General features: G+C 46.6%; 1 protein-coding gene across 1 annotated transcript; it reads left to right on the plus strand.

Moving 5' to 3' along the window:
- Positions 1-5,613: 5,613 nt before the first annotated feature.
- LOC103191390 (activin receptor type-2B) lies at positions 5,614-19,696 on the plus strand (the record flags this gene model as incomplete). Its single annotated transcript, XM_007912382.2, has 10 exons — positions 5,614-5,825; positions 11,003-11,109; positions 11,572-11,723; positions 12,341-12,484; positions 14,015-14,158; positions 14,710-14,858; positions 17,856-17,970; positions 18,255-18,393; positions 18,935-19,065; positions 19,493-19,696. Coding segments are annotated over 10 exons (1,488 nt in total), but the record flags the coding sequence as incomplete, so codon positions are not given.
- Positions 19,697-27,980: the final 8,284 nt, after the last annotated feature.

Raw genomic sequence — 27,980 nt, forward strand, 5'->3', positions numbered from 1 at the left:
TTGATGTAGTTTATGTGGATTTTCAAAAGGCGTTTGATAAAGTGCCACATAGGAGACTTGTAAGCAAAATAGAATCCCACGGTGTTAAAGGGACAGTGGCAGCATGGATACAGAACTGGCTGGGAGACAGAAAGCAGAGAGTGGTGAACGGTTGTTTTTCTGACTGGACGGAAGTGTGCAGTGGTGTCCCCCCGGGGATCGGTATTGGCACCACTGCTGTTTTTGATCCAAATAAATGACCTGGACTTGAGTATACGGAGTACAATTTCTAAGTTTGCAGCTGATACTAAACTAGGAAAAGTAGTAAACAGTGAGGAGGATAGTAAGAGACTGCAAGAGGACATAGTCAGACTGGTAACATGGGCAGATGTGTGGCAGATGAAGCTTAATGTTGAGAAATGTGAAGTGATGCATTTTGGGAGGAAGAATGAGGAGAGGCAATATACGCTGATGGTACAATCTTAAAGGATTGTAAGAACTCTATGGTGCTCTTCCCCACAGTACTAGTTAACCTCCCTGCGAGGACATCAGTCCCAGCCCTGTTCAGGTGTAACCCATCCACCTTGTACAGGTCCTGCTTGCCCCAGAACTCGTTCCAATGATCCAAAAACCTGAACCCCTCCTTTCTGCACCATTTCTCCAGCCATGCATTCATGTCTTTGACACTCACCTGCACAAGGCACTGGAAGTAATCCAGAAATTGAGGATCTTTGAGGTCTTACACTTTTGCTTTTTCCATAGCTTCTGATACTCTCCCTGTAGGATCTCAGCCCTTTTTTTTCCTTACGCCATGGATCCCAACATGGGTCACGACTTGTGGATGTTCCCCTTTCCCTTGTAGAATGTTTTGCACCTGTTCCATGATGTCTTCAACTCTGGCACCAGGGAGGCAACATACCATGCGAGAGTCACGTCTTTGGTTGCAGAAAGGCCTGTCTACTCCTTTCACCATTGTATCCCCAATGACAATTGCATTGACACTCTTCCCTGTGTCCCCTGTGCATCCATTTGCTTTTGACTCCCTTCCCAAGAGGTGTCATCACCATGGCCGGTATTCAGTACAGAGAACTGGTTTGTGAGTGCCACTCTCTCAGGGGATTTCTGCACTGCCCGTCCCTTCTTCCTACCATGCCGGGTGATCTCACTCTCCTTCTAAAACCTCTGTGGCTGTGGGGTGACAACCTCATGAAACATTTGATCCATGAACTCTTCAGCGTTTGTATGCTATTTAGTGACTCCAGCCTCTCCTTGAGCTCAGAAACCCTGAGTTCAAGCTCGAGCAGCCAGAGGCACTTCCTACACATGTGTTTGTCCAGGGCACACAAAGCATCCGTGAGTTCCCACATTGTGCATGCAACTCAGCTGCCCTGCCATATTCCCAGATGTGTTTTATATTATTTTAATATAAATATAAAATTTTTCATAAATACGCACCTGAAATTTTTTATAATTATGCACTGAATTCCCAATTTCACCAAATTCCTGCACAGAATTCCCACTCTGTTCCGTCCTCACACAGGTACGTCCTCGCTCTGCTTGGCTCTCTGCTCAAGAGATTATTGCTATTGCAATTTTTTGGCTTATGAAAAATTACACTCACCGTGAAACACTTTGAGGGGTCCTCCCAGCATAAAAGCCGCTGTATCAAATGTATGGATTGCTGTTGCTATTATTATCAATGGATGGATGAGACAGATGAGATGTTAAACCGAGGTCCCGTCTGCCTGTTTAGGAAGATGTTAAAAGATCCCATCACGTTATTCGAAAAAGAGAAGGGAGTTTCTGTCTCCCGGTGTCCTGAACAACACTCCCCCCCGGATATAATTGATTACTCACATCATGGCTGTTTGTGGGACATTGCAATGCGCACAATTGGCTGCCGAGTTTGTCCACGCAATATACAGTCACTACACTTTACAGTAAAATCCTGTGAAGTGGTTTGAGACGTCCTCCCAAAGGAAAGGCATTGCATGAAATGCAAGGATTATTATTATTTTTATGTTGCGTTTATTACATTGAATTTTCCCAAAACAACTTGAATGTATATAGTGCCCTCCTCGCTGGGTAGCATCTCAGGGTTGGGGTATAGTAGCTGAAAGTGTAGTAACTGTACATCCAGCAAGGTCCATCGAACAAATGCCATGAGGTAAATGACACGTTTTTAAAAATGTTTTACTTTTTTATTGGGATACTGCTAATATTGCGCCTAATGTGCCTAGTCGATTAGTGGATCGCTTTTCTGGGGATAATACTTCTGTGCAACGCTGCTTTGCGCAATTGGCTACCATGGTTTGCCCACAAAATATACAGTCAATTGACTTTGCAGTATAAACTGTGAAGCGCTTTGAGACGTGTTGAAGATGTGATAAGGTGCTATATTAAATGCAAGGATTATTATTAATTCTCTCCGGGATTAGGTAAGAAGGATGCGTCCAGGGAGAGTGTGCATTCCATTCCATGTGTTGTTTGATGCACAGAGCTATGGGTTTCAGTAACAATGATGTGTTTCTGTGTGTGACAGACACTCGGCAGACCAAAAATTGTGTAAAATGACACCTTGTGAAATGTTGAGCCCATGATCTCTGTTCCTGTTTACAAGGGCTTTTGAAGCTCATGACAGCGAGTTATAGGCACATTAAATGCTTGCTGTAAAGCACTGGCAATACAGACACGTCATTATTGGTGAAGGCAATATACTGTGCTGGGCTAGAGACAGGAAGCGATTGAAGTATAGCTTGTATATATAACTTGTATATATTGTACAATATACAATATGATTAATATATCAATACAATATTAATTAATATTATATTGTATACATAATTTGTATATATTTATACGGTATACAACAACAACAAGATTACATTTGTATAGCGCCTTTCACGCCAGGAGGATGTCCCATACAATATACAATATATTGGATGTATACAATATATTATATTAATAGAATTATTGTGTTATCAATATAATGTATTAATCATTAATTATGTTATATTGTGTATATATAACTTGGGACGTCCTGCTGACATGAAAGGCGCTATACAAATGTAATTTGTTGTTTTTGTATAGATAACTTGCACTGCAGTCTTCACAGAATATACTGTTTTGTCCACAAAAAAAACTTTACAGTATATTCTGTGAAGCACTTGAGGCATCTCAACAACATGAAAAGGCGCTATGTTAAATGCAAAGATTATTATTATTATTGTTGTGCTCGGCAGCACTCTACACCCCTGGCGAAGAGGGGCTTGAGGGGCCAGGCTCTCATTACTGCCAGGGGAATGGTAAACCACAGGACATTAACACTAACACAGTGCTCTTGTGAGACGAGAGAGAGAGGAAAAGGGAAAGGAAGAAAGAGGAAAACAACAACAAAATTACATTTATGAAGCACCTTTCATATCAGAAGGATGTCCCAAAGGGCCGGATAGTTAAGGGTTTGCACCCAAGCTCAGGGTTGGAATCAAGAGGTGGGAGGCTGGGAGTGTGCCCGAAGGCACTGTCGAAGAGGAAGGCCTTGAAGGAGACAAGGGCCAGGGGGCGAGGCGGAGAGGCTCCAGGATGGAGTTCCAGAGGGTGGGGCAGAAAAGCTGAAGACCTGACTGCCGAAGGTGGAGCGGGCAGGGCGGGGGACATGGACACGGTGCTTACAGAGCAGGAAGGTTGGTATGGTTTTAATAAGTCACAAGTAGGAGGAGCAAGGCCATGGAGGGCTTTAAAAGTGAGAAAAAGGAAATAAAACAGAGGGAGGAAGAGAGAGAGAGAGAACGAGGGACATGGAACAAGGAATGTAAGTGAGAAGAGAGAGAAAGGGAGAAGATGGTGGGGGGGAAGGGAAGAGGAAAAGGGGTGAGAGAGAGAGAGAAAAGGTGACTGTATGAGAGAGAAAAAAAGAAAAGGAGAGGAGTGAGAATGAGAAATTGAGAAGGAGAGTGAGATAAGCGGAATAGAGAAATGAGAATTGGGTACAGTTCTAGGGTTTAAAATTGTGAGAGTGCATAAGCGAGCGAGGGAGCCGGTGCAGATGTGAGAAAAGAGAGGGTCTCCTGCTCATGAATCACGAGGATGTAATGCTAACGTGCTCTCAGTGTCGGGCAGCTATTGCTGACGGAGCTGACAAGTGTGAGGGAATGCGGAGCACAGGCGGATGGTGCCTGTTCTTATTAGCAGTGGTCACTGGCGGATCAAGGCTGGAGCTATAACCACTGCCTCTGGGGCAGAGGAGATGTCCATAAGCACGTTAAATAGGAAGGTTTTCAGGGGGGACTTGAAAAAGAGGAGACAGCGGGCAAGGCACAGGGATTGAGGGAGATTGTTCCAGAGTTTCGTGGCGGAGTGGCTGAAAGCGCGACCTCCAATGGTGGAGTGGAGGGTGCGAGGGGCAAGCAGGAGGCATCCTCCTCTACCGTCTCTCCTCCCTCATCCATCTTAGTGGGACCACATTAGCCTGGTTCGAGTCCTACTTAACCAACCGCTTCCACATCATCTCGGCAAATGATTTCTCCCGTCCCCGCCCGGTCACATGTGGGGTACCCCAGGGCTCCATCCTTGGCCCTCTTAGCTTTTCCTCATCTACGTGCTCCCTCTTGGTGATGCCATCCTCAGACACAGATGGAAAAAAAGAAAAGGAGAGCAGTGAGAATAAGAAATTGACAGATGACAAACAATTGTGGCGGATGACACACAAATCTACTTTGCCTCCTCCAGCTGCAACTCCAGGTCCACCGATGTTCTATCAGCTTGTCTGGATGAGTGCAAACTTCCTGCAGCTGAATGTGAACAAGACGGAAGCCATACTCTTTGGCTCCCATCAACATCTTCACTCCTGCAGATCTGAACTCCTCAATCTCCCTGAGCTCTCCCTCAGACTCACCAAACACAATCTAGGTATCCAGTTTGATCCCCAGCTGTCCTTCTTTCCCCCACACCCGGTCCATGACCAGGACCACCTTCCTCCACCTCTGCCACGTTGCCCGGCTCGGACCATACCTTATCTCAAATGCAGTCGAAACCTTCGTGCATGCGGTGTGTCACTTTCCACCTAGATTTCTCAAACGCACTCCTCGCCGGTCTCCCCAGCTCCACTGTTCAAAAAATCCAGCTCATTCAGAACTCTGCTACCCACATACTGACCCAGACCAAACTCCGTACCCCCATCTCATCAGTTCTGTCCAGGCTCCACTGGCTCCCTATCACTGAACAGATCAACAGATCGTCACACTTGTTTTCAAATCTCTTCACTCCCTGGCACCTTCCTAACTCCCTGACCTCCTCACTCCTCCACCTGGCACCTCTGCTCGACTGGCACCGGCATCCTACTTGTCCCTCGCGCCCTCTGCTTCACTATTGGAGGTCATGCATTCAGCCACTATGCCCCGAAACCCTGAAGCACTCCCTCAATCCCTCCATCCTGCCTTCTCTCCCCTTTTTCAAGTCCCACCTAAAAACCTTCCTTTCGACTTATGGTCACCCCCTCTGGCTTGGAGTCATGTTCCGCTGCTGTTAAGTGCTCTGAGATGCTACCTGCGTGGAGGGTGCTATATAAGTGCAAGTTGTTGGTGTTGTGCTAAACAGTGACTGACTCGGGCTGCTAACCGGTGATATTGTTGCTGTGCAGGCCCTGGATATGGTGAAGCGGAGACCAGAGAGTGTGCCTATTACAATGCCAACTGGGAGCTGGAGAAAACAAACCAGAGTGGGGTGGACCGCTGCGAAGTAGAGAAGGACAAGCGACTGCACTGTTACGCCTCCTGGCGCAATGCCTCGGGCTCCATTGAATTGGTCAAGAAAGGCTGCTGGTTGGACGACTTCAACTGTTACAACAGGTGAGGCTGAGACAGGTGAGGGTTAGACAGCAGGGTGTGGGAGGGGGGCAGAACTCCTACACACCCAGCCACACTAAACTCCGTACAGACATCAGGGCCTGGATGAGTGCAAATTTCCTGCAGCTAAATGTGGACAAGACAAAGCCATACTCCATGGATCCTTCCAATGTCTTCTATCCTGTGGCTCTGATCTCCTCAACCTCCCTAGCCTATCCCTCAGGCTTACTGATCCTTGGCAACCTTGGCGTCAGATTCGACCCCCAGCTGGCCTTCCTCCCCCACAACCAGGACCGCTTTCTTCCATATCCACCACATTGCCCAACTCCGACCGTACCTAGCCTCAGACGCAGCCGAAACACTCGTGAGTTTGTCACCTCCCGATTCGACTTTTCAAATACCCTTTTTGCTGGTCACCCAGCTCCACCATGCACATGATCTAGCTGATCCAAATTTCCGCTGGTCATATATTCATCCATACTAAACTCTGTATCCCCATCGCACCAGTTTTAGCCAGGTTCCACTGGCTCCCTATCGCCGAATGGAACAATTTCAAGATCTTCACACTCATTTTCAAATCCCTTCACTCCCTGGCATCTCCGTACCTCAACTGACTCCAGCCTCCTGCTTGTCCCTTGTGCCCACCGCTGCATCATTGGTGGTTGTGCTTTCAGTTACTACACCCTGAATCTCTGGAACACTTTCCCTCAATCAGTTCGCCCTCCTCCCTTATTCCCCAATTTCAGATCACACATGAAGACCTTCCTCTTCGACCGTGCTCATCTTTCCCAACCCCATGGCTCGACGTCGTGCTCCTCCACTGTTACGTGCTACACTGCATGAGGGTACATGCAAGTTGTTGTTGTCAGCAAGGGGACCAGGGAGGGAGTCAGTGGTGTATAAATGCCGATGTCTTTCTAGTGTTGTATGCTGTTTGACACTCACATCTGAATATATCCCTTTCCTGGCCAACAACACCCCAAGTTCAACTATCATAGAATCATAGAATTATACAGCACAGAAGGAGGCCATTCAGCCCATTGTGTCTCTGATGGCTCTTTGAAAAGACCTATCTAAATCAATCCCACTCCCCCTCTCTCTCCCATAGCCCTGCAAATAATTATCTACTCTCTTAAAAGTTGTTATCGAATCGGCTTCCACCACCCTTTCAGGCAATGCCTTCGAGATCCAAACAACTCGCTGTGTGAAAAAATTTCTCCTCACCTCCCCTCCGTTTCTTTTAACAACTATTTTAAATTGGTGTCCTTGGATTTCCAACCCCAGTGGAAATAGTTTCTCCTTGTTCACCCTATCAAATCCCCTCAAAACCTTGAAAACTTCTATTAAGTCTCCTCTTAACCTTCTCTGTTCCAAGGAGAATAATCCTAGCTTCTCCTGATAACTGAAGTCCCTCATTCCTGGTACCATCCTGGTAAATCTCCTTTGCACCCTCTCCAATGCCTTGACATCCTTCCAAAATGTGGTGCCCAGAACTGAACCCAGTCTCTAGCTGAGGCCTAACCAATGCTTTATAAAGGTTCATCATAACTTCCTGACTTTTGTATTCTATGCCCCTATTTTTTAAAGCCTAGTATCCAGTATGTTTTTTAACAGGGTTTTTAACAGCTTTATCTACCTGTCCTGCCACCTTTAAAGATTTACACAACAACAACTTGCTCTTATATAGCGCCTTCAAATCTCTCACACTATCATCCCATCTCCAACCTGCCCTTCCTTGCCAAAGTCCTGGAACATATTGTTGAAGGTCAACTTCGGTCACACCTCTCCATCCACTCCCTCCTCAAACCCCCGCAGTCTGGTTTTGGCCCTGCCCACAGCACAGAGACAGCACTTGTCAAAGTCACAAACGACAGAGAATTCTATCCGTGACCAGGGCTCTCTCTGCCTCCTCGTCCTCCTGGATCTCTCTGCAACGTTCGACACAGTCGACCACGCCATCCTCCTCCATCGGCTCTCCTCCTCATCTACCTTAGTGGGGCCGCACTCGCATGGTCCGAGTGCTACTTAACCAACTGCTTCCATTTCATCTCAGCGAATGGTTTCTCCTCCCGCCACCGCCCGGTTACCTGCGGGGTACCCCAGGGCTCCATCCTTGGCCCTCTGCTTTTCCTTATCTATATGCTCCCTCATGGTGATGTCATCGCAGACACAGGGTAAACTTCCACATGTATGCGGATGACACACAAATCTACTTTGCTTCCTCCAATACCAACTCCACGTCCACCGATGTTCTATCAGCTTGTCTGGCAGACATCAAGGCCTGAATGAGTGCAAACTTCCTGCAGCTGAATATGGACAAGACAAATCCATACTCCTTGGCTCCCGCCAACATCTTCACTCCTGTGGATCTAAACTCCTCAATCTCCCTGAGCTCTCCCTCAGACTCACTGAACCAGTGCACAAACTAGGCATCTGTTTCGACCCCCAGCTGTTCTCCTCTCCCACATCTGGCCTCTGACTAGGACTGCCTCCTTCCACTTATGCCACAATGCCTGCCTCTGACGGTACCTTACCGCAAATGCAGCCGAAACCCTCGTGCATGCATTTGTTACCTCCCACATGGATTACTCCAACCCACTCCTCACTGCCTCCCCAGCTCCACCATTCACAAGATCCAGCTCATTCTGCCGCTCGCAACTGACCCAGACGAAACTCCGCATCCCCATCTCAGTTCAGACATCAGTGGCCAGGCTCCACTGGCTCCCCATCACCGAAAGGATCAACTTCAAGAACCTCACTCACTTGTTCAAATTCATTCACTCCCTGGCATCTCTGTACCTCTCCGATCTCCTCACTCCCCAATCCACACCCCAGCGCCTCTGCTCGACTGGCACCGGCCGCCTTCTTGTCCCTCGCACCCTCCGCCCCACCATTGGAGGTCGCACTTCCAGCCACTACTTTACTTATATGAACTCCCAGGTCTCTCTGTTCCTTCACCCTCTTTACGATTTTACCATCAGCTGATATTGTCTCTCCTCATTCTTCCTCCCAAAATGCATCACTTCGTATTTCTCCACATTAAACTTCATCTGCCACATGTCGGCCCATTTTACCAATCTGTCTATGTCCTCTTGCAGTCTGTTACTATCCTCCTCACTGTTTACTACTTTTCCTAGCTTAGAAAACTTGGAAATTGTACTCTGTATACTCAAGTCTAGGTCATTTATATAGATCAAAAAAAGCAGTGGTTCCAATACCAATCCCCGGGGGACACCACTGCACACTTCACGCACACACCACTCTCTGCTTTCTGTCTCCCAGCCAGTTCTGTATCCATGCTGCCACTGTCCCTTTAATACCATGGGCTTTTATTTTGCTTACAAGTCTCTTATGTGGCACTTTATCAAACTCCTTTTGAAAATCCATATAAACTACATCAACTTCATCCACCCTCTCCATTACTTCATCAAAAAACTCTTATCAGGTTTGTTAGACATGATTTGCCTTTAACAAATTTGTGTTGGCTGTGCCTTATTCACTCATATTTTTGTCCCATTTATTTTGTCCCGGATTATAGTCTCTAGAAGTTTCCCTACTACTGACTGGCCTGTAGTTCCCGGGTTTATCCTTCTGTCCCTTTTTGTACAGGGAAGTAACATTTGCAACCCTCCATCCTCTGGCACAACCCCGGTGTCCATGGAGGATTGAAAGGTTGTGGCCAGAACCTCCGTTATTTCCACCCTTACTTCCCTCAGTAACCTAGAATGCATTCCGCCCAGACCAGGTGACTTATCTACCTTGAGCAACCTTTTTAGTAGCTCCTCTCTGTTTATTCTTATCCTATCCAATTTCTCTATCCTCTCCTCCGATATTGTGGCATTAGCTGCATCTTCTTCTTTTGTGAAGACAGATCCAAAGTACTCATTCAATACATCAGCCATGCCCTCTGCCTCCACAAAACGATTTCCTCTTTGGTCCCTAACCTTTGACTAACCTTTTATTCTTTATATGCTTATAAAATACCTTAGGGTTCCCTTTTATGTTACCCGTTAATCTTTTCTCATACAATCTCTTTGCCCCTCTTATTTCCTTTTCAGTTCTCATAAGTTTCCTTTTTCTGTTTTATTTGAATCCCAATTTCCTTAGTCATCCAGGAGGTTTGGATGCCCTGCCTTTCCCCTTTGTGGGAATGTATTTGTTCTGTCCCCGAACTATTTCCTCCTTGAAGGCTTTCTGTTGTTCGTTAGCTGTTTTACCTGCCACTCACTGAAATTAGCCCTCTTTCATTTGAGTATCTTCACCTTTAATTCCTCCTTGTCACTTTCCATAAGTACTCTAAACCCAATGGTGTTGTGATCACTGTTGTCCAGATGCTCTCCTACTGAAACCTGCTCCGCTTGCCCCACTTCATTCCCCAGAAGTAGATCCAGCACTGATTCCTTCCTTGTTGAGCTGGAAACATAATGATGCAGAAAGTTATCCTGCACACATTTCAGGAATCCTTTCCCACTCCTTGCCCTTTACACTGTTATTTTGCCAGTCTATGTTAGGATAATTGAAGTCCCCCATTATCTTTTGGTTTTGCATCTTTCTGAAATCTGCTTGCAGCTTTGCTCATCTATCTGCTTCCCACTATTTGGTAGTCCATAGATACATCTAACAGAGTAACAGCTTGTTTTCTGCTCCTTAACTCTTAACCAAATAGATTCTGTTTTTGGACCCTTGAGCCACATCGTCCCTTTCCAGGGCCCTTCCCCGCCCCCCACCCCACCCCCACCTTTCTTCCGTCCCTATCCCTCCTAAATATATTGTAGCCAGGAATCTTGCCCTTGTTTGAGCCAGGTCTCCATTATTGCCACTACATCATAACCCCATTAAAAAAAATGTGACAACTTGAGCCTGCAGCTCACAGTCTTATTTGTCACACTCATTTATTTGTCACATTTACGCACATCCCTCCTTTTTCTGGACTTATTGCAACAAGATGAATACCTCTCTCTCAATCTCGTTGAGAAGGTATGTCTCTCTTTGTCTGGTTATCTTTATTTCTCTCTCTCTCTGGCTTTCATTTTCTCTCTGGCTACCTCTCTCTCTCTCTGTCTTTCTCTGTGTATTCTGTCGCTTTCTCTCTATATCTCTGTCCGTTTCTCTCTCTCACTCTCTTTTTCTCTCTCTTTCTCTCTCTCTCTCTCTCTCTCTCACTCTTTCTCTCTCTGTAGAATGGAGTGCGTTGCAACAGAGGAGAATCCACATGTGTTTTTCTGCTGCTGTGAGGGGAACTACTGCAACGATCGATTCTTCCACTTCCCAGAGTCTGTGCCAGAAGGTGTGTTGCGTGTCTGTGGTGTCTGCCTCCATCTGTGTGCATGTGTGTCCATGCGTATATGTACACTGTTTGTGTATACGTGCACTGTTTGTGTGTGTGTGTGTGTCTGTGTGTGTACGTGTGTCTGTGTCCGCATGTGTACACTGCATACACTGTGCGTTTGCGTGCGCGCGTGTGTGTGTTTATAGGCCTCCCTCAATGAAAGCATTCCTCTGTGGAATACTGGAAGCCTTGCAGAGTTACAGAAAGTGGGCTGGATGTGTGTCAGAAAGAGCTTGCAGCCCTGAGGGGATGATCTGATTGGATAAGTTCAAAGTGGCCGAAGGTATTCCTTTACATGAGCCCAAGGCCTCCAAATGATCAGTTGCAACCAAGCCGGTGATTCCGGCACTTTTCCGGGATGGATCCTTGGTGTTACCCCAGCCCTGCGGCTAACACCCGCTCCTCTAATCCTCGCTACAGTGGTTTTCGAGCCTCCACCACCGACTCCCTCGCTGCTGAACATCATGGTGTACGCACTGCTCCCCATCACTGGCCTCTCTGTCATCCTGCTGCTGGCCTTCTGGATGTATCGGCACCGCAAGCCGCCCTACGGACACGTGGACATCAATGAGGTGTGTGATCGGCCGTGAGGGGTGGGGGGGAAGGGGCACAGTGGGCCGCCCTCTACACGAGCACATTGGGAGTCGATAGAGTATCATGGTGGTCTGCAGAGTGGTCCCTAGCAAGTGTGATTCAAAACTGAAATGGTAGTTTGGCTCAACTTTCTCATGGTCACAAGTGCCGCAAGTTGCTCTCCTCCCCCCCACACACACCACACAGGCACAATCACAGACACACACACATAGTCATCCAGTCCCTGTTCCTTTCAGCCACGACACCCAGAAACTCTGGAGCTCTCTCCCTCAATCCCTCCGCCTTGCCCCCTCCTTCCCCTTTCTAGATCATGACTGAAGACATTCCTCTTCGACCATGCCTACGATCACCTCCTCTCTCTTTCCAGCATTGTATGAATGCAAGCTCTCGTCCTTAAACCCCCCGCAACCGTGGTCCTCACGCCCCTCTCAGCTGGGGAGCATGAGTTATAACGCATCTTTTTTCAGAGTAAATAAACTTGAGACATTTCCTGTAAATGTTGCTTGTAAACGAAAGATCCCCGGGTGGTGTTGACGGGGTTCATTAACAAGCTCGGGGCGCAGTGCAATGTTAATTTGCGCCGCTCGTTCCCCAGGACCTGGGCCTGCCGCCTCCCTCGCCGCTGGTTGGACTGAAGCCGCTGCAGTTACTGGAGATCAAGGCCAGAGGGCGCTTTGGCTGCGTGTGGAAAGCCCAGATGATGAACGAGTATGTGGCAGTGAAGATCTTCCCCGTGCAGGTGAGTGCCCGAGGGTGAGAGGCGAGTTTCCGAGGGTGAGAGGCGAATTTCCGAGGGTGAGAGGCGAGTTTCCGAAGGGTGAGAGGCGAGTTTCCGAGGGTGAGAGGCGGGTTTCCGAGGGTGAGAGGCGGGTTTCCGAGGGTGAGAGGCGGGTTTCCGAGGGTGAGAGGCGGGTTTCCGAGGGTGAGAGGCGGGTTTCCGAGGGTGAGAGGCGGGTTTCCGAGGGTGAGAGGCGGGTTTCCGAGAGTGAGAGGCGGGTTTCCGAGGGTGAGAGGCGGGTTTCCGAGGGTGAGAGGCGGGTTTCCGAGGGGTGAGAGGCGAGTTTCTGAGGGTGAGAGGCGGGGTTCCGAGGGGTGAGAGGCAGGGTTCCGGGCGGAGGCACATAAGGTCAGCCTATCATATCTGCATTGGATAGGCCAGAGTGAGTGGGATGGGCGAGGAGGGAGGAGCATGAGAAATGTGGTGATGAGAAATGGAACAGAGAGGAGGAACAAAGGATTTAGGAAGGCGAGGAATGTGGAGACGGGGGGCGGGTTGAGTGGGGAGCGAAGGACAAAGTGGGAATAGGGTGAAAAAGGGGAGTGAGGGATGTGGTGGTGGGGAGGGGGAGCGAGGGATGTGGTGGTGTGGAGGGAAAATGAGGGGAGCGAGGGATGTGGAGGTGAGGAACAGGAGCGATGGATGGAGGGAAAGGGAGGGGGAGCGAGGGATGTGGGGGTGGAATGAGAGGTCCTGAGTGTGACACGGAACCGTTGAAATGTACGACACAATTGCGCAAATTGTCTGCCATGTTCGTGTACCAATACAAGCCAGCTATTCCCTGTGAACATGTTGTCAGGATAGGATCACAGGCACTGAAGCTGAGACCAATTGCCTGGGAAGCATTTTGCGATATTTTGACGTTACAGGAGCTGTATTTCATACTTATCACAATTATTATGTTCACTATAGAAGTAACAAGTACAGGTTTTCGCACTTACTCTGAAGTGAGATTTTCGAGTTTTGTAAACTGGTGAAGTCTATGCGTGTTGCTGAAGCAGCCTGTCTTGGTGTGTGTTGGCCTGGCTCACTGTGTGCCATTGAACCAGGCCGACAAACTTAAGTAGTCTAAGGTGATACTCCAATGCAATGTTGGGGGTGTGTTGCATTGTTGGATAGAGCAACCAGCAACCACAAGATGGGATGAATGGAACACAGAAATGCTAGGTGATAAAAGAACAAGGTCCATCTAGTTCGCCTTCTTCCATCCTGTTAATCACATACTTTAATAATGTAGATGTTGATCGCAATTAATTCTGTATGGATTAGTGTATAACAGAGTGGAAAGCTTTGGGAACCTTAGATCCAAAATTGCCTTGTTCTTCCAAGCATATATATACTTGTCACGTCTTAAATTGCTCATATACTGTATCCCAAAATATTACTGTCTAAAAGAAATCTAATTTCCATTGTGTTCTGTGTTGTAAACTTCCTGTGAAATCTTTTCAAAAGCATCTGTTTATGCGGAGCCTCTGCTTGTGTCTTTACCAGGATAAGCAGTCATGGCAGAACGAACGCGACATCTACATAACGCCCGGCATGAAACATGAGAACGTGCTGCGATACATCGGCTCCGAGAAGCGAGGCACCAACCTGGAGATGGAGCTCTGGCTCATCACCTCCTTCCACGAGAGGGTAAGAACCAAGGAGATAACTGTGGGAACTGTGCTTCAGTCAAACTCTGCACCACCCGCCCCTTACTCACTGTGACCCTTTTCACCCAAAGAGTTGTTACGGTCTGGAATGCACTGCCTGAAAGGATGGTGGAAGCCGATTCGGATAATAACTTTCAAAATGGAATTGGTTATATACTTAAAAAGAAAAAAATTGTAAGGCTGTAGGGTAAGAGTGAGGGAGTGGGACTCGTTCAGTAGCTCTTTCAAAGTGCTTGCAAATGGCCTCCTTCTGTGCTATAAGATTCTATGACCCTGCCCCACCCCCTCACTGAGTCTGCGCCCAGTACGACACATAGGCCCACATGTGACCTGCGGGGCTACAGGCGGCTTTAATTAAATAATAAACTAACAAAAATAAATGGGTTGTTATTTCCCTTGTGCTGTGATGCCCTCTTTACACACGTGTTTGCACATGGCGGGTATCGGAGACCACTTTATGGATTGCCTTTGGTGTGTCTGTGCCGTGTAAGTGGAGCGTTAGTCAGGCCTGGTTTGTACTTTGTCCCCCAGGGCTCGCTGTGTGACTTTCTGAAGGGGACTGTGATCAGCTGGAACGAGCTGTGTCACATCTCGGAGACTATGTCGCGGGGTCTGGCCTATCTGCATGAAGACATTCCTCGGCACAAAGGGGAAGAAGCAAAGCCCGCTATAGCCCACAGGTACTGACGGGAGCAAAGGATGCCTTGACGTTTAAATGGCCGAGAGAGAGAGACGGTGATAAAAGTTATAGATGGTGTTGCATCCTCCTGGCTTAATTCATTTAAACACTGGAGAGTGATATCCCTGGTCATTACATGGTTCATTAATGCTGAAATGTTGTTCTAAAGGGGGAGAGTGGAAAGATGGGGAGAGAGATGTGTATGTCTTTGTGTGTGTGTGTATATATGTGTGTGTATGTGACTAGCATTGGCGGTCGGGCCTTAGCCTCTCTGCCCCCACCCTTTGGAACTCCCATCTTACAGTTCCATCGCGTCGCTCCCTCCCTTGCCTCGTCCAAGGCCCATCTCAAGACCCTCCTTTTCAATCACGTCTTCATCCCTGCCCTCCTGATCCCAACCCCCTGCTCAGGTCCAAATCCCTGACTGTCCAATGCCTTGAGATGTCCTCCTGACATGAAAGGCACTTTGCAAATGTAATTTGTTGTGTGTGTTTGCGTTTATTTGTTTGTTCTTTCTCTTGATGGGTATTGGTGAGAGAGGTAGGTGTGTGTGTGTTTGATGCTGAACTGGGGAGGTGACCATAGGCACAGTCGAAGAGGAAGGTCTGAAGTATGATCTGAACGGAGGGATTGAGGCAGAGAGTTCCAGAGTTTCAAGGCTGGCCACCGACGGTGGAGTGGAGGGGATGAGGGACAAGCAGGAGGCCAGAGCCATCTGAGTGAAGGATGTTTGTAGTGGAGCAGAGTTTTGGAATAGTTGGGATTTTCTGGTTGGTGAAGCTGGGGAGACCAGCTGGTTAAACTTGAGCAGTTATCCCAACAGTGAACGTGGGGTCTCCCAAGCCTTGGCTGTCACCAACCAGTGCCTATTTCTCTTCAGAAATTCAGTAAGCAGACAGTGCACATTTCCATTCCTGACACAGGGAAATTGCCATGTTTACATGGCATGCATATGTGAAATTGTCAGCCTGTTTTGGATATTCTTAAGCATGGTGATGGGTTTCCACATGTGGACACCTAGCTGACCCCCAAAAAGCTAAGGGTGTAGGGTAACTCCTCTGCTCTATTGTGGTTTGAAGTTTATAAAGTGAAATGCAAATAATAATAACCTTTGTGTTTGATAGAGCGTCTTTCATGTCGGGTGTCGGGGGATATCTCAAAGCTTTTAACAGGATTCACTGTAAAGTGTAGAGACTGGGTGTTTTGTTGCAGTCAATTTGTACAATGTCCCACAAACAGCCGTGAAGTGAATGACCCATGTGAATCCGTTTTATTGGGGGATTGTTGGACATCGGGAGAAACTTGTCTTTTTTTTTGAAGTAGTGCCATGGGATCTTTAACGTCCATCCAAACAGGCAGACGTGGACTTTGTCTCATCTCAACATCAGCATCCAAGGCTGCACTCTCCACCTCTCAAAGCCAGTCAGGAACCTCGGGGTTCTGTTCGACCCTGAGCTGTCCTTTCTTCCTCATATCCGCGCCACAACTGGCACCGCCTTCCATCACCTCCGGAACATCGCCGGACTACGGCACTACCTCACCCCTCACGCGGCTGAAACTCTGGTCCACGCCTTTATCACCTCAAGGCTGGACTATGGGAACTCTCTCCTCGTCGGCCTTCCCGGCACCTCCCTCCACAAGCTGCAGGTCATCCAGAACTCTGCAGCTCGTGTACTGTCCCGCACCAGGCTTCGGGACCACATCACTCCCACCCTCGCTCGCCTCCACTGGCTCCCCATCCCCCAGAGGATTGATTTCAAGATCCTCACCCTCACCTACAAGGCCATTCACGGCCTTGCTCCCCCCTACCTCTCCGACCTACTATCCCCCAACCTACCTGCCCGTACCCTCCGTTCCTCTGGCTCCGGTCTGCTCCACATCCCCCGCCCCAAACGCCCTACCATCGGTGGCCGGGCCTTCAGCCTCTCAGCCCCGAGGCTCTGGAACTCTATCCCCCAGTGCCTTCGCCGCCTCCTCCCTTTCCTCCTTCAAGGCCGGTCTCAAGACCTTTCTCTTCAACCGTGCCTTCACCTCCCCTCTCGACTCTCTACCCCCTCCTCATTCCCTCCCTTCCCTCCCCTCACCCTGACCATTTCCCCCCTGCTCGGGTCCTGACCCAACTCTACAGCGCCTTGGGACGTCCTCCCGACGTGAAAGGCGCTCAATAAATGGAATCTTGTTGTTGTTATATCTCAGGGATGGCAACTCTAATAATGCAGAGCTTCCTCTCAAGCACTGCGTTGGAATGTTAGCATAGTCTGTGAGATTTCATATAATAATCTTTTCATTTGTTATAGCGCCTTATCATGACTTTGAGACGTCTCAAAGCGCTTCACAGAATATATTGTAAAGTGGAGTGACTGTATTTTGTGGGCAAACTTTTGTGGGTTTTAAAAGTATCTGATCCAGACTGACTATAATAGCAAGTGCTGACATGTGTCCTCCTGTTTGCATTTTTCCAGCGGAATGAGAGGTTATTGTTCCCGGTGACACTTTTTTTGGAAGACGAGTTGGCAGGACATCCTGTAAAGTGGGTTCCTCCTGGAATGATATTTCTGGGGGGATAGTGCCATCTAGATGATATTTACTGTCTTTGCAGGACAGGGCAGCATTAATGTGCCCCTGCCTCTCAAGTGATTTCTTATCCTAGTGGCAAAATTAGCATTTTATCCCAAAATATTATCAATAGGAATATGACTTTGGAATACTTGCTTGTTAACTTTTTATTTGATCAGCCGGATGTCTTGACACATGCAGAAACTCATCCACGAAGCTTAGGAGACTGAGTTCCCTATGTTAGAAAATCAAGGCTTGAAATTTCTCATGGTTTTAACCACTGAGTTATAACTGAGTCAGCCAGTAAAAGCAATAAATCCTTCACTTTGATGTAGAGCTCAGACATGTGAAAACTTCTCAAAGTGCTCCACAGGTGACTGTATATTTTTCAACATCTTATCATTCTTGAATGGAGAAATCATGTTAATCTCACTCTCTTTAGGGATTTTAAAAGTAAGAATGTGCTGGTGAAGACAGACCTGTCTGCGTGTATAGGTGACTTCGGCCTGGCCGTGAGGTTCGAACCCGGAAAGCCTCCCGGAGATACACATGGTCAGGTATGTGGATTCAGGATGAATATGAGTGCTTCTGGTGCTATGTGCTCCCGTTAACATGTCAGTTTTGTGTCAGCCTGGCTTAGTCTGTAGCACTCTCGCCTCCAACCGTACATCACACCAACGCAGCCAAAACCTTTGTCCAGGATGACCAAAGGCACAGTCAAGGAGGAAGGTCTTGAGACAAATCTTGAAGGAGCGAGGGAGGGAGCAAGGTGGAAGGGCTCGGGTGGGGGCAGATAAGCTGAAGCTTTACTCGCGCTGAGTTTTGTTGATGTTCTCTGCAGGTTGGGACACGGAGATACATGGCTCCCGAGGTACTGGAGGGGGCAATTAACTTCCAGAGAGACGCCTTCCTCAGGATAGACATGTATGCTGTGGGCCTCGTGCTCTGGGAGATGGTCACAAGATGTACCGCGGCGGATGGTAAATCTCCCAATCCATTACTCTCTTCCTTTCATTTCCTGTCACTCTCTTTCTCTCACTCACACACTCGCTTTCTCTCTCTCGTACTCTTACTTACACTCTCATTCACTCTCTCGCACGTGCACTTTTTTTCCCTTGTTGCGTTCGCTTTTTCTCACATGCACACTCTCTCTCCCTTGTTTCGCTCATTTTCTCTTTCTCGCGCGCATGCATCCATCCCCCATAAGGCTGTGGATACTAGATTGATTCAAGTTCTTAAGACTGAGGTGGATAGATTTTTGGTCAGGGTATCCAGTTATCCCTGGAGAAAAGGTGGGTAAATGGAGTTGAGTTACATGATCAGTCATGATCTAACAGAATAGCAGAACAGGCTCGAGAGGCTTAATGGCTACTCATGTTTCTATGTTGCCCCACTTCTCCCTCATTTGGCATCCAACCAAACGGGACACTATCCATCGTGAAGGAACTGTGTAAATTGTTGTTGTCCCATGCACCGGTCTGCCCCCTCCCTCACCTGGACCTGTCTGCTTCTCTCTGGCAGGGCCCATTGACGAGTACAGTTTGCCGTTTGAGGAGGAGATTGGGCAGCACCCAACGCTGGAGGACCTGCAGGATGTGGTGGTCCACAAGAAAATGAGGCCCATTCTCAAAGACTGCTGGTACACACACCCGGTACGTGTTTGACAGCGTCAGTACTCAGTGCTGGTGTAAGTGTGTGTGACACGAGATGTTACGAGACACTGACTTCACTCGTGATTTGATAAGAACCAGGCAAATCCCTGTGGCGTGTGACCCACGCCTGATGGGGCCCTTAATCTAATGCAAGCTTTGGTGGATTTATTGTGTGCTCGCACAAGTGGACGCATCCGCGTGTTCATGTGGGAGTGGGGGTAACGTGTCAGGGTGGTGTTTGTTCATGCATGCATGTGGGATATATGTATGTGTTTGGATGGTGGTGTGGGGGTGGGCGCGAGGCGGCACATTTGAGTGCGCACTCTTAGCGCCTGTTGCATCTCTGCAATTCTTAACATTTTTATGTCAGACCTTAAACTCACAGCGTGACTCTTTTTTCTCCCTCCTCCCCCGCCCCTCCCCACAGGGTCTCGCCCTGCTTTCCGAGACCATTGAAGAATGCTGGGACCATGATGCAGAGGCACGCCTCTCAGCGGGCTGTGTGTTGGAACGCATCTGTCAGACCCGCAGACTGATCAGCGGCACTACCTCAGACTGCCTGGTGACCATGGTAACGGCTGTCACTAACGTGGACCTGCCGCCCAAAGAGTCCAGTATCTGAGCCTTGAGCTTGTTCTGCCTTCCCCCCCCCCCCCCCCACTCCCCTCTGAGGTGGTGATAGTGGTGGACAAGGGAGGAAGAGGAGAGGAGGAAGAAAAGCGAAGAAGGAAAAAAAATCTGTGTCTTTCCTAGACTCCGTGGAAATTGAACCACAAATAAACACAGCTGCTATTTTTTGAACCTGACTTCTGTTGCTCTTAAGGACAGAAGCGAAGTAGTGTTTTTTTGAAAAAACAGCACACGACTGTACTGTATTTAATGGACATCTCAGCAAGCATTCAGGTACCCCGACCAGCGAATGCAGCAAAAAAAAAACAAGTGCAGGTACCACAAGAGGACTCGAGTCCACGTCACGTTGTGTGAAATCTGTTTTTTTACTTTAAAATTTCACTTGTTTGTAGCTTTTATTATTTTCTCTCCATCTCTCTCTTCCCCGTTCCCCTCTTCCTTCTGTCTTGTCTGTCTTTTCGACAGCACAGTTGTGGCTTTTTACACACTACTCACAGACATGCAGGCCACATACACATACACGCAAACATATGCGCGCTAGTGAACGGACATAAAACTCTGTACCGACCTTCATGAAATGCTGGACTTGTAGGAGGAAACCTTTCTTGTTTTGCGGGACGTGTGCTGTGTGCGTGAGTGCCGCTGCATTTGCCCACAAAAGACACAGTTGATAAACTTCACAGCAAACCTTTAGAAGTGTCCTCTCCCCCCCCCACCCCCAAATGTAAAAGGCGCTGTGTTTTCAAAATGCAAGGATCGTTGTAATTCTCACTAACCTTTTTCAGACTGTTACATATGCAGCTTACCTTTCCCAAGGGATTTTCATTCTGACGGGGGGTGTGTGCGCATTCTCTCTCTCCCTTTCTCTATCTTGAAACAAAACGGTAAACGTGTCTTTTTACGGATTGAACGGGTGTCACAAACACGAACGCGCAACACATTTTAAATGAGCGAGCGCAGGCATCAGTGCCTGCACACTCTCACAATGTAATACACATGTTAACATTAATGCACACACACACAGTTACACACTACATACACACACGTACACACTACACGCCACACACACACACTACACACACAATACACACAGGAAACAGATTGGGATGATTCCTTCGTGTGGGAATTCTGAAGGGGAAGAGAGGAGATTTTTAAGTGAACGTTAACTTTGCAGCATTCGAATCAAACAAAACAAGATTTTAAATGAACAAAAGTAGCCGTGTGTCTGGCTACTTCTCAGGAAACCGAAATCAATTGGCGAGTTTTTTCTTTTTGAGGTGGGCGTGTGATGGGGTGGGAGGGGTGAGCGGGCAGACAGGCAGGGTGGGCTGGGGGATGGGAATTGATGCGGGCAGAGCGGGAAGGGGAGAAGGCGGAACGGGCAGGTGGGGTGGAAGGTGACATCGGCCACAAACCACAAGGATATTGGATTCATTTTTTTGTTTGTCTTTTTATATATATATATAAATAAAAAAGGGAAGGAGGGAAGTGCGAATTCTGTTGCTGCTGTATTTCAGCATGTCCTGAATATCCATCCCCTCCTTCCCTTCCTTACTCTTTCCCTTCCCTAAAATACTTCTCTTTCAACTTGGGGAGGGGGGAAAGGGTTTAATTTGTAAGAAGAAAAACCTGGCAAAAACAATACCCCCCTAGCGTTTAAAAACAAAAAGAAAGTGGCTTCCAAGGTTTAAACAAAAAAAGTATAAGAAAAAAAAACTCACGACCACAGAACACCTCAAACCAGATATACCTCAGAATTTTTCTACTTATTTGATTTATTATATTTTGTTAGCTGTGTTGTCCTGTAGTGCTCTTTTAATGTAAGTTGGCTTTAACCAACAAGGGAGTTTTAATACGTTGCGATATACGTTAGGAAATGTGCTCTGATTTTACTTGGTTGTAAATAACTGTACACAGTTGTAGAATACTGCCTATAAGGTACGTGGGCAATATTAGTCTTATAATGTTTTTATATAAAAAGCTGGCTTCTACTATAGCTCCTTCCTACTTGTGACTCTTCACTTCTGTGAGGTTATTATTGTGGTAACCTTCGTTCATTTTCTCGNTTTTTCTCTCTCTCGTTCTCTTTCTCCCCCATTTCTTCGTTTTCTTACTCTCTTTCCATTTTGTTGTTTCTCTCAATCAATTTTTCTCTGTCCCTTTTTCCATGTGCTTTCCCCAACCCCCGCGCATCAGCAGCTAAAATCAGAACTGCAGTAGTTCTGAAACAGGTCTGTTAACCCTCCACGGGTACTATACGTTGATGGAAAGAAACACTGCCCACGCGCCCACGTTATATAATGAATGTTTGTTATTTTAAACTAAAGAGAATCTTTCGGCAAGAAACTGCTGTTACAATACAATAATTATATGACATTATTAATAACCTTTACTAATAATGCAGTCGCACTAAACACAGGAAACTTCCATGTAAATGTAGTCTCTACACTAAATCCTGTGAAGCGCTTTCAGACGTTTTCTCAACAGAAAAGATGCTGTATCAAATGCAAGCCTTATTATTTCTTTTACAATCTTCCATATGCTTTCCCTCCCCCAATTGTTTATCCCAGTGGCGATGCCAACACCCAACACGTAGCCCCCAACATGTGCCACCAACGGAAAGACTCCCTGTGGGTATTATTTCTTTGCAACTGCTCCAAGTCTCATAGCATTCGTCTTTAATCTGTGCAAAACCAACCTTTTTTTTGCAAAAAAAGTGTTTCTCTCTCTCTCTCTTACTCTTTTCCTTCTTCTATCTCTCTCTTTCGCTCTTTCATTCTCTCTCAATCAGCCAGCCATTTTGTTTTTGTCTGGGTCCCAGACAGTTCAGGAACAAATTACCTCAAACCTCATTAAACAGTGTTGCTATAGCTGGAATTCCTTGATACCACATATGTAAGCAAACGAAAACCTCTCTCTCGCTCTCTCTCTGGATGTCACTTGTGTATGTTTTTAAGTAAAAAAAACACTCCCTAGCGATTGGAAAAAACTTTCTCATAGATCCAGCATAAAAAAAAACCAAAAGCTTTAATTGAAGCTCACAAATGGCAATGTGTGGAAAGTGTTCAAAAACAGGGTTCTTTATTAGTACAGTATCTTCCTTTCACGCTGAGACTGTTATAAGGGGTTAAAATTCCCTTAAACAAAATTTGGTCACTCAATCCATGACTGTTTGTGGGACACTGCTGTGCGCAATTGGCTGCCATGTTTCACCCACAAAATTGTAGTCAATTCACTTTACAGTAGATTCTGTGGAGCGCTTTGAGACGTTGAGAAACTTAATAAGGCACTATATCAAATTAAAGTATTATTATTAATAATATTCTCTGGGGTTAGGTAAGCAGGTGTATCCCTCTGGGAAGAGAGTATGCATTTCATTCCAACTGGAAATGTTCATGTATAGGTGTAAACAACGTGTAAACTCTTCACTCTTAAAGCAGGGCAAGGATTTCCTTCCCAGCTGTAGATAAACATTTTGGTTATTTTAAGGCAACTTATTCTATGTCACTAATTTAAATGTAGTCCATATTAATCGGAAGGTGTCCCACATTGTAACACAGGGTTTCTGACTCTATGCTTTCTGTGGCTATTATATGTTTTTTTAAAAAACAAGCCCTAAACTTCTCTCTTCTCTCTTACCCTTTCCTCGCAAAAGTTTCCAATCTAAGGTCAACCGTTTCTTNAAAAAAACGAGAGTGAAGTTCTCCACGCATCTATTTAAAATGTGGAGTCCCGTATGGTGTTTACTGCATGTCGAGCACAGTGGTTAGTGCGCTCACCTCTCAAGCGAGAGGACCTGGGTTCAGTTCCCAGGTGGTGCGAATCCTTAGGCAAGGTTCCTTACTTCAAACACTTCTGTTTACCTCGCAGTAAGTAGAAACCCAGTTGTTAGTCGATTGGCGGATTGCTTTCCAGGGTTAATAATCCCTCCCCCGAAAAATAATAATAATTTGGTCACTCAATCTATGACTGTTTTGTGGGACATTGCTGTGCGCAATTGGCTGCCCCGTTTCAGCCACAAAATATACAGTTAATTCATACAGTATGAAGCGCTTTGAGACAATTTCAACGATGTGATAAGGCACCATAATCAATCCAAAGATTATTATTGGGATAGCAGCATCATTGCCGAAGTAAGATCAGAAGCCTCAGTAAAGCATGTATGTTTCTCTAACTCTGTTGGTAGCAAGTGAGGAATGGGGAGCAGAGGGAGAGGGAGGATTTTTGGTTCTACAGGAGGTGACCTGAACGTGCAGTGATTTTACACAGCTGTGATGGTTTGCTTAGCGCCTCGCTGGTATGTTTTGTGACTCACTACCCGAAGAGCCATTCAGTGTTTCAAACAAGTGTCAAAGAATGAAAAAAAATCCTCCAACAAAATGCTCAGCCAATATGGTCTAACTTAAGGATTGGACAGCAGATCTGATGGCCTTGGGAGTCATACGGAGTAAGAACTCTTTGGTTACATATATTATTACCCAACCCCCATGGGCGTAGAACTGTTGCAAATGCCTTTTAGTGTGGCAAAGCAGTATAACTGCAGACCCAATAGTCTCCGCTTTTTATTGGTATTTAACATGGGATGTTATTTCTGACTGGAGCCCCGTTAGCATATTTCTGGGCAGGGCAAAACCTGAGGCAAGTTTGTTTACTCCACGTGCCTCTGTTTACCTAGCAGTAAATAGGAACCTGAGTGTTAGTCGATTGGCGGATTGTTTTTTCAGGGGTAATAATTCATTTTACACTGTGAAGCTCTTTGAAACATCTCGAAGACATGATAAGGAGCTATAACAAATGTATGGATTATTATTATTTTCTGAACACCTGCTTGAAAACCCTTTATACTATGCCATAGTTCCACACAATGCCATTGTCAACAATTCTCAAGGAATAAAAAACCCTGCGCAGCTTTCTTTATTTTTTTGAATATTTAAAAATCTCGTTTTTTTAATGAAAAATAATAATAATTATTATTTTTTTAAAGAGTAATTTGTATTTATGCCGCAGAATGCTAGCAAGATGATACTTTTTTTGCTAGGAATAAACTTTGGGATTTTTTTAAATAAAAAAATTATTAAGCATGCGTTATGAAAGGAGCTTAGATTATACGGGGAGAAAAACATTAAATGTAATGCAATCGGAAGAGCAATAGTTTTAAAGAGGGAGAAGGGTTTCACCTGAAAATTGATGCTGAAAAAGATTTTAAAAATATTTCTTGGTTTTATACACACCGAGTAATCCTTTCATTTTTTTTTCAAAATCAAGCCGTGAATTGTAAATGTGTAGAGACTATAATTCACTATTGTAGTTCAAATTGTAGGACAGTTAGATTGTACTACTGATTTAACAGAAATTATTACTAAAAAAGAAAACCCTGTGTGTAAAAAATTATGCAGAGAGTTAGTTCAAAGCTCTTTGATGTAACAAAGCCCCTTTTAATTGGAAAGAAAAGTATGTTTTTTTTAAATGGCGTAAAACAACCATCCACTGTATTATGGTTCCAAAAGGAACAGGTTTAAAGCAGAATAATTAACAATCGTTGTAACATACTTAATACAATTTGCAGTGATCTCTTTTTTTTACTGTGGTAATTTTGGAAATCGAGTATCGAAAGCGTTTTCTTTTTTAACTAGATGCTATGTTGGGGTGTTGCTGTTTTTATCCCTGCGCAGGGTCCCAGAAAAAGCCAGTATGAATGTAGTATTTTGCCCTGTGTGAGACAGCAACACCACAACAACTAGGAGAAACTAGAAAGGATTATTTCAAGTTTATCTTTTTGTATATGAAAAATAAACAATAAAAAGTACTGATAAAACCACGCATTGCTACTCATTTATTCAACATTGTTTACTTAGAAGAGGTTATAAGTTATAAGGTTGCGCAGAGGTTAACGTTCTCGCCTTGCAAACGAGACAACCTGGATTTGATTCCCGGCTCAGGCAAGTTTCCTTACTCTACACCCAGAGGCATAAAGTTTACAGTTTACTTCCTGCTCAGTAAGCAGGGACCCGGATGTTACTCGATTGGCGGATCGCGTTCGCAGGTAACAATCCTTCGAAAAAAATTGGTCACTCAATGCACATCTGTTTGTGGGACACTGCAGCACAAAATTGACTGCCACCATTTGGTTTTCTTAATTTTTTAAAATTAATTTATAATTAATTAAAAATTGAACAAAATTAAATTTCATTAAAAAAAGGAAGCAAAAAATTAAGCATGCGTTATGAAAGGATTTTATAATTTGTAATTATAATCTAATATATAATCTAAGCTCTCTGTAACGCTCTCTCTGTGACACTCAGTGACTCTCAGTGACTTTCTCTCTCACTAACACTCCCTCTCAGTGACTCTCTTTCTCTCAGTGACACTCGTTCTCAGTGATTCTCTCACTCAGTGACACTCCCTCTCAGTGACTCTCTCTCTCTCAGTGATACTCTCTCTCAGTGACTCTCTCTCTCTGTGACACTCTCTCTCAGTGACACTCTCTGTCTCAGTGACCCTCTCAGTAACTCTCTCAGTGATACTCTCTCTCTCAGTGACACTCTCTCTCAGTGACTCTCTCAGAAACTTTCTCGGTGACACTGTCTGTCTCAGTGACACTCTCTCAGTGACACTCTCTCTCAGTGACGCTCTCTCTCAGTTACACCCTCTCTCAGTGACACTCTCAGTGATTCTCTCTCAGTGACACTTTCTCTCTCAGTGACTTACTCTCTCACAAACATTCCCTCTCATTGACTCTCTCTCTCAGTGACTTTCTCTTTGTGTGAAGGGGCTCAGTGTGTGTGTGGTGTGTGTGTGTGTGTGTGTGTGAGGGGCTCAGTGTGTGTGTGTGAGGGGCTTTGTGTGTGTGTGAGGGGCTCAGTGTGTGTGTGTGTGTGTGAGGGGCTCAGTGTGTGTGTGTGAGGGGCTCAGTGTGTGTGTGTGAGGGGCTCAGTGTGTGTGTGTGAGGGGCTCAGTGTGTGTGTGTGAGGGGCTCAGTGTGTGTGTGTGAGGGGCTCAGTGTGTGTGTGTGAGGGGCTCAGTGTGTGTGTGTGGTAGTGTGTGTGTGTGAGGGGCTCAGTGTGTGTGTGTGTGTGTGAGGGACTCAATGTGTGTGCATGTGAAGAGCTCAGTGTGTGTGTGTGAAGGGCTCAGTGTATGTGCCTGTGAGGGGCTCAGTGTGTGTGTGTGTGAGGGGGTCAGTGTGTGTGTGTTTGAGGGGCTCAGTGTGTGTGCATGTGAGGAGCTCAGTGTGTTTGTGTGTGTGTGAGGGGCTCAGTGTGTGTGCCTGTGAGGGGCTCAGTGTGTGTGTGTGAGGGGTCAGTGTGTGTGTGTGTGTGTGAGGGGTCTGTGTGTGTGTGTGATGGGCTCAGTTTGTGTGCTTGTGAGGGGCTCAGTCTGTGTGTGTGTGTGAGGGGCTCAGTGTGTGTGTGTGTGTGTGGCCTCAGTGTGTGTGTGTGAGGGACTCAGTGTGTGTGTGTGTGAGGGCCTCAGTGTGTGTGTGTGAGAGAGGTCTGTGTGTGATGGGCTCAGTGTGTGTGCTTCTGAGGGGCTCAGTGTGTGTGTGTGTGAAGGGCTCAGTATGTGTGTGTGTGAGGGGCTCAGTGAGAGTGTGAGTGTAACAGTGTGTGTGTGTTTGAGGGGCTCAGTGTGTGTGTGTGTGTGTGTGTGTGAGGGGCTCAGTGTGTGTGAGTGTAACAGTGTGTGTTCGTGTGAGGGGCTCAGTGTATGTATGAGGGGCTCAGTGTGTGTGTGGTGGGGCTCAGTGTGTGTGTGTATGTGTGAGGGTCTCAGTGTGTGTGTGTGAGGGCTCAGTGTGTGTGTGTGTGTGTGTGAGGGGCTCAGTGTGTGTGTGTGTGTGTGTGTGAGGGGTCAGTGTGTGTGTGTGATGGGCTCAGTGTGTGTGCTTGTGAGGGGCTCAGTCTGTGTGTGTGTGTGAAGTGCTCAGTATGTGTGTGTGTGTGAGGGGCTCAGTGAGTGTGTGAGTGTAACAGTGTGTGTGTGTGTGAGGGGCTCAGTGTGCGTGTGTTTGAGGGGCTCAGTGTGTGTGTGTGTGTGTGAGGGGCTCAGTGAGTGTGTGTGAGGGGCTCAGTGTCTGTGTGTGTGTGAGGGGCACAGTGTGTGAGTGTGTGAAGGGGTCAGTGTGTGTGTGTTTGAGGGGCTCAGTGTGTGTGTGTGTGTGTGAGAGGGGTCAGTGTGTGTGTGTTTCAGGGGCTCAGTGTGTGTGTGTGTGTGTGTGAGAGGGGTCAGTGTGTGTGTGTTTCAGGGGCTCAGTGTGTGTGTGTGTGTGTGTGAGAGGGTCAGTA

The sequence above is a fragment of the Callorhinchus milii genome, unplaced genomic scaffold (assembly GCF_018977255.1).
Source record: "Callorhinchus milii isolate IMCB2004 unplaced genomic scaffold, IMCB_Cmil_1.0 Scaffold273, whole genome shotgun sequence".
NCBI classification, from domain to species: Eukaryota; Metazoa; Chordata; class Chondrichthyes; order Chimaeriformes; family Callorhinchidae; genus Callorhinchus; species Callorhinchus milii.